At 35.1% G+C, this 8980-nt stretch overlaps 1 protein-coding gene across 1 annotated transcript in view; it reads left to right on the top strand.

The window, feature by feature from the left end:
* Nucleotides 1-8980, top strand: part of KIF18A (kinesin family member 18A) — a 48102-nt gene that overhangs the window by 28519 nt on the left and 10603 nt on the right. The window contains exon 12 of the mRNA XM_026073095.1: nt 650-885. Within this exon, the coding sequence (XP_025928880.1) occupies nt 650-885 (236 nt within the window). The remainder of the gene's footprint in view (nt 1-649; nt 886-8980) is intronic.

Consider the following 8980-nt stretch of genomic DNA (forward strand, 5'->3'; position numbering starts at 1 on the left):
ACTGAAACACAGACACTTCCATCTGAACATGAGGAAAAACTTTTTCACTGTGAGGGTGACAGAGCACTGGAAGAGGTTGCCCAGAGAGGTTGTGGAGTCTCCTTCTCTGGAGATATTCAAAACCCGCCTGGATGCAATCCTGTGCAATATGCTCTAGGTGACCCTGCTTGAGCAGGGGGGTTGGACTAGATGATCTCCAGAGGTCCCTTCCAACCTCATCGATTCTGTGATTAGGATCTATGCACATCTAATTAAAGTGTTTGGCTTAAACCACATTATTTGGTTTAAACTGTTCATCTATCTAATAATTAATTTTAGAAAGTAAGAACTTCAGTCAAGGTATATTGACTGTATTTCGGTGGGGGGGAGTTTGAGGGACTGAAGAACTTGGAGACTAAGAAAAACAAGACGTAATGAGTTAATAAAAATTCATAGTCCAATACAAGATTTGACAAATGAGAAAAATCACTGAAATGGTCGTGAATATTTCCACTCAGTGTTATAATATTTTCCGGAAATTAATTCTACAGCAGAACTACTGATATTAAACAAATTTAAAAAAATTTCTGTTCGTAATAGTGGCAGTTCTAGTAAGCCTCCGATTAGTTATGAAATAGTCATGTTTGTCTTGCCTTTTGTTGTTTTGTAGAGTACTAAATGCTTTGCTTCCAATTCTTCGCAAACAGTACCTGACTTTGAAGGAAGCTGGGTTGACAAATACTTTAACTGAGACTGAATTTGCAGAGGTTGAGCAGCTGATTCAAAGACAAAAATCAGTAGTTTGGGCTGACCAAACTGAAGATGGGGAACAAAATCAAAAACATCCAGAGATGTCAGTTATCTTTGCATTTTCACAACTCGTGAACAATCCAATCACCCCATGCCGTAAGTACATAGCTTGGATAATTTTTTTTCTGTTGGAAATATTCTTAAACGTCTCCCAAAGACTCTGTCGTCCATATGCATAGTGGATACACACTTCTGCAATTATTAAAGCCAAAAGTAAAAGTGAGTATCAGGTTAACCTTCTATAAATTATGTACCGTTTTTCATTAGATGTGGGAAATAGCTCAACTTTTTCAGTGGTTATACATGCTCTGCACACAGATAATGCCCTTCTGTTGTTTTAACGTGCCCCATATGTCAATGTTTCTAGATTCTTTGAGTGTTATTAAAAAAGAATAATTCTATTTGAATCTTTCATATGACACAGATGGAAAAAAGTATTGTAGTGTCAGTAAGTACTATAATACTGTTGCAGTGATTTTGAAAAATTAAGCAACTAAATGTTTTCACACGGTTTGAAGTAACAACTTTGAGGGGGATGAGCTTTGCTGTTTATTGTAGCTTGACATGGAATCAATGTAATACAATATTATAAGTTTACTTTTCTAGGATATCAAAGGATTCAGCATTTCTACCATGGAATTGACTGTGCTGCTGTATCCTGATGGCCCCATTTTTCCCCATTACTCTGTGTAGCTGCCTTCTCTTTAGATTTTCCCACAGATAACTATTAAAGGAGTTGCACTGTACTGTAGTCTGGGTGCAAAGGGATGAAGAATCCTTAGTTAGCTTTGCTCTGAGGGATGAGAAGCAAAATCTCAAATGGACAGTTCTCAACAGTGCAGCTGCTCTGGGCCAATGTGTATACTGCCTAGCCAGAATGAAGATGCTCAACACATTGGAGCTTCCTGATAACAGCTAATAATCCATAGCAATGAAAGCTATCCATAGCTATCCAGGGAAAGACATATTAATAATACTTCAGTTTCTCAAAAGCTGGTAGACATGAAAGAGCAGTGACCCCTGGAGCACTGTGCAATTAATTACCTTCTTCCTTTAGTCAGTATTCTACATAGTTAGCTCTGGGGTTGGGAGTTATTCTGTAAAACCCTGTTCTTTCTCTGTTCCTATTAAATGCACTATACTATTTTAGCAGATGTTTGTACTGCTATTGATCGTATCAGAGATACTACTCCCGGTATTTGGCTGTCTGCAATGTAAAGGTTAGATTGTGTTGCAGGTGGGTTAGGTTGGAATTTTTAGCACTTTAGGGGAGATGAAGGGAAGGAAGGTATTTGTACTACCTGCTCTGCCCATCTCAGTTAGAGGAAGGAGATGTTCAGCAAAGCTGAAAGCATTTGCTGGGTTGCCCTGTTTTCATTCCTACATAGAGTGAGGGCAGTTGTAAATTTTAATTCTCACTGCTCACTGACACTAATAAGCTTCTGGTTCTCAGCTCTTCAAATTCTGTCTCCTAAGAGGTCAGGTCTGTTCCTCCTGAAATGAATACTAAAATTACTATTATTAAAATTGTACAGGAACTTTTAAGGCATAAATATTCCATTCCCTTAAAACCATTAGACTTAATTTGAGGGGTTGCATTGGAAGTTTTATGTAGAAGTTTTCCGATTATTCTCTTGTTCTAAATGTTTTTGAACTGCGTGTTCACCTAAGTAAACACGTGCCATCTTTTTCAGTTAAAAGGCAGTTGATATTTCAGCCATGAATGGTGTCTTTGCCTGAGGATGTCCATGGAAATCTTTTGGGATGGTTTGTTTTTCTTGTTTTTTTCATTTTTTTAATTGGTATTTGGAATGGGAAGTGGAAGACATCAGTTTCCTTCCTTTTCCCTCTTGACAGATACAGCAGAAAACATGGTAGAAACAACTGTCCTCCTAACAGTCTCTGTTCAGAAAAGAGAAATTCTTCTTAAACAGTTTTTTTACAGTATCATTTTAATCTTAATGTGTCCTTACATAAAATACTATGGCACTGAACCAGTCATTTCCATACATATTGGGAGGTGGGAGTGGAAAAAGTAATCCATTTACCAACTTTAAAAAAAAAAAAAAAAAAGGTGTTGTAAAAATTGTTTGATGGAACACAAACACAAAGAAATAGCTCTTCCTCAATTGTTGCTTAGAATTCAGTTCTAAAGGATTGAACTATTAAGCAGTTGTTATGCTATAGCAATACATTTTTCTTGCACAGGATGTAAATACCAAAGCTTTTTAGAGATAAACATTAATTACAGAAATTACATTAGCATGGAAAAATGTGAGGTAGTACAAGGGCAACGTTCTAATCAGAAAAGGAAGGATGTAGTAATTTCTCTTTTCCTTTAAAGACACAATAAATTATTCAAGAATCCAATTCCTTCTCCCTCAAGTCATCTCAAAAGTATGCTTGGCAAGTGTTAGCAAAAGCTGACCTAAGAACTTGGTGAACAAATAAAAAGGAAGATTTATACAGATCCGCTCACACCTTTGGCGCATTGATATTTTGTTGTTTATAATTTGTTCAAGATGTTTGAAAGGAAATAGTGTTTTGTATCCACATCAAAAAAACCCAAAAAACAGACTACCTGTTACAGTGGTCATTATTCCTTATTTAAAAATCCATTTTTCACATATAATTGCACGTACTTCAACCTGTCAGCAGGAAAGAGCAATACGGGTCATTTCTTGACTTTTGATTATTTTTCATGTCATAAGTTGAGAGCAGTTTTGTTTTAATCTCCCATTTCATATAAACGTGTTTCATTGTGGCAATATCTTTAGAAGTTTCTTTTTGAAATAATTTGGGGGAGGGGATGGAAAAGTTAATTCGTGGCAATAGTGTTTCATTCATATTACACAATTATGTATGATAACTCTTTAATGTACTATGAGCTTAGAGCATCTAACAGGAAAGGTGTGTACTAGATCAGCTGGTAACAAATGTGATGTATGATTCTTGAACATACATACAGGCATACTTGGAAGAATACTTGGGGAGAGAAAATGCTTTATCAAAAATGAAATATGCTAGTCCTGTAGAAAATAATAGTGGCTATATAGTAAGACTTGGGAGGAAAATATGACTTCCTCTCCAGTGAAGGCATATGAAGTTAATAATTACATTTCTTTTGTTGAACTTAAAAGTATTCAACTATATATATATATATATATATATATATATATATATATATAAAATAGCCATGTGTTACCCATATTTGGAAATTTCAAATTCATTACTTTAATAACCTACAAGTTATTATTTAATCAGTGTGTGTTTAAGATGGTAGCAATACAGAAAAACATCTGTACTTGAAGGAAACTGCTGAATTCTCCACCTCATAAAACATGAGGCACTAACCATTGCAGAAAACTTTTTAATGATACGGTAAACCTTTGCTGGCAGTCCTGTTAGAGGGGAACTGTGAAATTTGACACAGTCGAAATGTAAATTAATCGTTATTGAGTGGTTTAACTTAAAGAAAATTGGAATGCTCTAAGTCACATAAGCACCTTGTCTTCGTATGTAATGTTTCTGACTATAAGCTCTGTCCCCAAAAATCTGAAGCAGCTGAATCACTTCTGGTGGATCAGGAAAAGCTATAAAAGCAGGGCTTTACCTTTTCATGGGTTACTTTGGGAATTAACTACATTCCCCTATCTGATCCTAAAGAAGGAAGCCAAATTAGTAGTTGATCTAGAAAAAGAATCTAAAAAGAAAGGCAGTGATGGTAAGGGTGAAAGTAGGGATTTTTAATCCAGGTTTTGCTGAAAGGAAATTTCTTACGGAATTAAGTTTTGAAAAATATATTCGAAGTGAATTCACCTTACTGTGTGAAGATAAATAAGTTTAAATGTGTTCTTGATATTAGCTCTTTATAAGACATTTATTTCTATCAGGAATTTCAAAATACTGAAGACTCCGGTTGATTTCCAGTAATGCATAAGTCTTTGTTTCCAGTGAAGATTTTTTTTTCCTTTGTAAAAGCTCTCTTACCTATTAAGTGGTGTAAAGTCTAATTGGAAGAGGAAAGGATCAAGATCCTGTCTGGCCATTCATTCAACATATTTGTTCCTATGTTCGAATTATCAAGAGAGTCAATTCTGGTGCTAAAAACTCCCTGTTTTTTAGAGAAAGCTAATTAAAGCTTATTGACTTTGCCAAAGCACATGTATCTTTTCACGACAGGTTTTAATGTGTTTCATTAAAGCTAAAGTGTGCAGCTTCATGCACAACCCAACCATTTATGCCGAGTAAAATGGAAGCTATGAAAACAGCATAAGTTTATTTAAAAAAATGATTCAGGCATCCATTTTAGGGTGTTTGGTTAATGGAGAGCCATACAGTATTCACAGAGCATGGACTGTTGGGTAGGTGGAGAGCTATGACTGGTATTTGCAAGTATTTCTGTGAATGGGAAAGTTCTTGGCATTGTTTCAGGCATTCCATTTCCGGAAGCCTTACTGTACATTAGTATTGAGAGAACAGAATTGATTTACAGGAAAAAAAATGGCATCCATTACCTCTCCTAGTGACAAATATCCAAAACTAAAGTAAATTTATTACTTTGCATGGCAGAAACAATTGGGATGTAGTTGTATGTAGTAAAAGAATTGATTAAAAACAGGAAAAGTGTAATTCTTGGCTATAGGAAAGACGTGTCATATGTTGAAGAGCTTTTTCACACTGTATGTCCTGTATGACTTTCTCATGCTGTGTAATATAGTACTCAGGACCACCGGGACCCACAAGAATGCAGTCTGGCTTTTAGCCTTTTTCTCATCGCAGCTGTTGTTTGCAAGACTGTTGTTAAATTGGCCATCACAGTGATGCCTTTGGGTCACATGAATATTAAATAATTGAAATTCATTCACTAGACCTCATTTGCAATTTGGAATTCCATGACTCAGTTGTTAGAAGAATCAGAATGTATGATTAGGATAGTAATTGGATCAATCATTGGTAGCCCAGAAATGTTTATTGAAATGAATATATTAATATTTGATTTCACTTTAGCAGAGCAACCTGGAGAACTTAATTTAGCACAGTTTCCAGAAATAATCCCCTTATGCATGTATTAACATGAGTTCTAGGAAAAAAAAGTCTTGGCCATTATTTTGTCCCAAACCTCAATTAGAGCTCACCCAATTCATCACAGTCGTCTTGTCATGAGCCCTGCTCACTTTTGCTGTGACTCATGTTTTCTAAATAGTGTGTCCTGCTTTTCATATTAATTCACAGTGCTGTAAATAGCTAATACTGGTATTTTTCTCTCTTGATAAATCAGTTCTTCTGAGGAGTCCTTTGGGACAGATAATATGACAAACCAATGACCAAAACCACTTCATACTGGTTGGCAGGGGGTAGTTGGCAGGTGGGAGGATGATTTTTATTTTTAATTTTGGAGTGACACTTTTTGTTGTTGTTGTTATAGAGATGAATCTGGTAAGAAAAATAGTATCTTAAAAGAATGCTGACAATTAGCTTTTATAATCATCAACCTGAAATTAAAGAGCAGTAAATATGCAAGTGGTATAGTCCCTAAAGCACATTTAGAATAATGCTTATTTTTTAAAGGATAAAAGTTGTAGTCAAGAACACTAGCTAAGGAGATATTTCTGCATTTTTCTGTTTAGCTGATCCTTTTACATAGTGATTCACTTCTGTATATGTAATAAAAATAAACTTAATATTCCTGAAGCATGATAGTCATCTGATGGAGAATATTGAACTGGCCACAAAATGTGAAGCAAATAAGAGCTATAGACATGTCTTTTGTGTCTGATTATAAAAGAAGTTTGGGAGTTTTTTTTGGAGGTGGTGCTGTTTAAGTGTTGTCATTACTTTTCTACTTAATGGCTAGCACTGGAGATCCATTTAGGAACCAATTAGATTTGTTCTGAAGAAAATAAGAATAGCCATGCTTGGTCTATCGCTATGTTTTCTTCAATATCCTATATTTAGAAGTTGCCAGTAACACACTCCTAAGAAAGACTGTGATAACAGGGCAAGTCTAGAGTCAACTGACTTGCAATTTCCAGTTCAGGAAGTCTCCTTGGAACAATCACATGTAATAACTGCAAGTAAACTTCTATCTTATGAGTTTGTGTTTAAAAAATATATATATATATATATATATATATATATATATATATATATATCCCACAGGATGCTGCAGTGAGTTCAACAGTAAATTTGTGCTGTGGGAAGTAAGTATTTCTTTTTGTATTAAAATCGCTTTTTTTTTTTCATAGGGTAGCTATTCCTTATTAACCTTATATATTATATATTCCCTCTTTTTTTTTATTTATTTTTGTTCTCCTAACCAAGGATATACTGTTATCCCAATTTTCTGTTTACTCATTAATACATTTGAGGGAGAAAGATAAAGCATGTGCTAAAACTTATTATGTATACATATATCTCACCTACAAGCACTCAACAATATTATGCTAATATTGAGTATACTGGGAGAAAGCATTGCCCAAAATTGTCATACAAATAATTTTATAAAGAAAAATAAAACTTCAAGCGGGCCCCATCCCAAGTTTGACATTGTCTTGGCTCTCCCTAAATTTTATCTCCTAGATTTTAAAGGAAAAGCATAAAAAGATAAGGTTTACATATCCTTTTGGATGCTTGTTTTGAAACCACAGTTTCAGGGTCCTACTGAGTAGATTTTGGGGATCTTACAGCTATTATGAATATGTGTACTATAGGAAACGGTCCAGTTCAGCGTCATTTGGGGGAAAAATGTTAATGTAAATGTTTTCAAGGGCAAAGTTAAAGAATGAAGGAAGATGAACTCTCCAAAGATCCTACTTGGTCATTTTAATCCATCTGTGTTTTTTTCCTGGCACACGCAAACAGTAACTGGTCAAATTTCTGCATGTTGGCTTCCTCCAGGCCATTGAACTGAGCCTCAGTTGACCACGCTTAGGTGTTTCAACCTTCCATGTTTCTCAGTAGACTAAAGCAATTCTTCTCTTGCTTCCTTAGTGACAGTATTAACCATGAAGGTTTTCTGCAAACTTTATACAGTTCTGGCTCTCTAGTTTAATTTCTTGGAGATATCCTATGATTAATGAAATGCAGACACATTCTTGATTCTAGATTTCTAGATATGTAAATATATATAATATATGTATCAAGATACAGATTTGGACAATTGTACACACTTTTTCCCATTTTTCTAGTAGATCTGTAGAAAACTTTGGCTTAGTTGTATGGTCTGCTGAGCTGTCCCACTTACTCTGTGAATTTTTCCTCTGTCTATCAAGACTACACCTCTGTCTTTGGTAGACATGACCTGCTATGAAATCACATTTCTCAGGTCTTCTCTTCTGTGCTGGTGTAACACTGTGAGTTCACATTTGCCACTGACAATAGTTACGTCCTTTACTCTGGAGCTTTTTCTTTTTCCTATTCCCTTCTCAAATAGGACTTAAGGAACTAGTTCATCCAAGTTTTAGCTGCTCTGTTGCAATATAAGCCAGATGGTGTCAGATACCGCCCATTTTCCAAAATTATTTACTAAAATGCTTAATGCTTGTTTAGACAAAGTTGCACTAAGATTAGGAAATAGAAGGTGCAGTGGTTGTGTGGATGTTTCAGTTCTAGATGTTGTATTTGTGTCAGCCTGCAGTACTAATCTTCTTTTTCAATTAGGAGTTCTTAAGATATATAGATATGTATGCGTGTGTGTGTACATATATATATATATATATATATATATATATCTTAAGAAAGTATGCATCTAAGTACCACTGTTTTTAAAAATATTGGGTAACCTTTGAAGTATCTTAAAGTGAGTTCTCACAAAAAGGATACTGGTTATTCTCAAAAATACATCACACTTGATATCGTGACCATTTGAACTCATTTGAAATCCATAGGAGTATTGTCCTTGTAGCAGCTGTTATTGTCTGAGCTTATTGTATTTAAACTTTTCAGTTGCAGATATTAAAAGCATCCCCCGAAAATAGCCATTGTGTCATATCTGGGCTTCAGTATCTTCTTTCCTTATTAAGATGGAAATAATACAGGAATGCATTGTTATTTTGTGGATTTTAATATGCTTTTCTTAAAATATTCATGCTTACTTTAGATCATAACTGTTTGAAGTATATGTACAACAGCAAACCTGACTTTTGGAGTGGTTGTAGTGGAGTGGTTTCCGCCCACCCTGTGCGGCCCC

This window comes from Apteryx rowi, unplaced genomic scaffold (genome assembly GCF_003343035.1).
Source record: "Apteryx rowi isolate R43461 unplaced genomic scaffold, aptRow1 scaffold_360, whole genome shotgun sequence".
Lineage (NCBI taxonomy): Eukaryota > Metazoa > Chordata > Aves > Apterygiformes > Apterygidae > Apteryx > Apteryx rowi.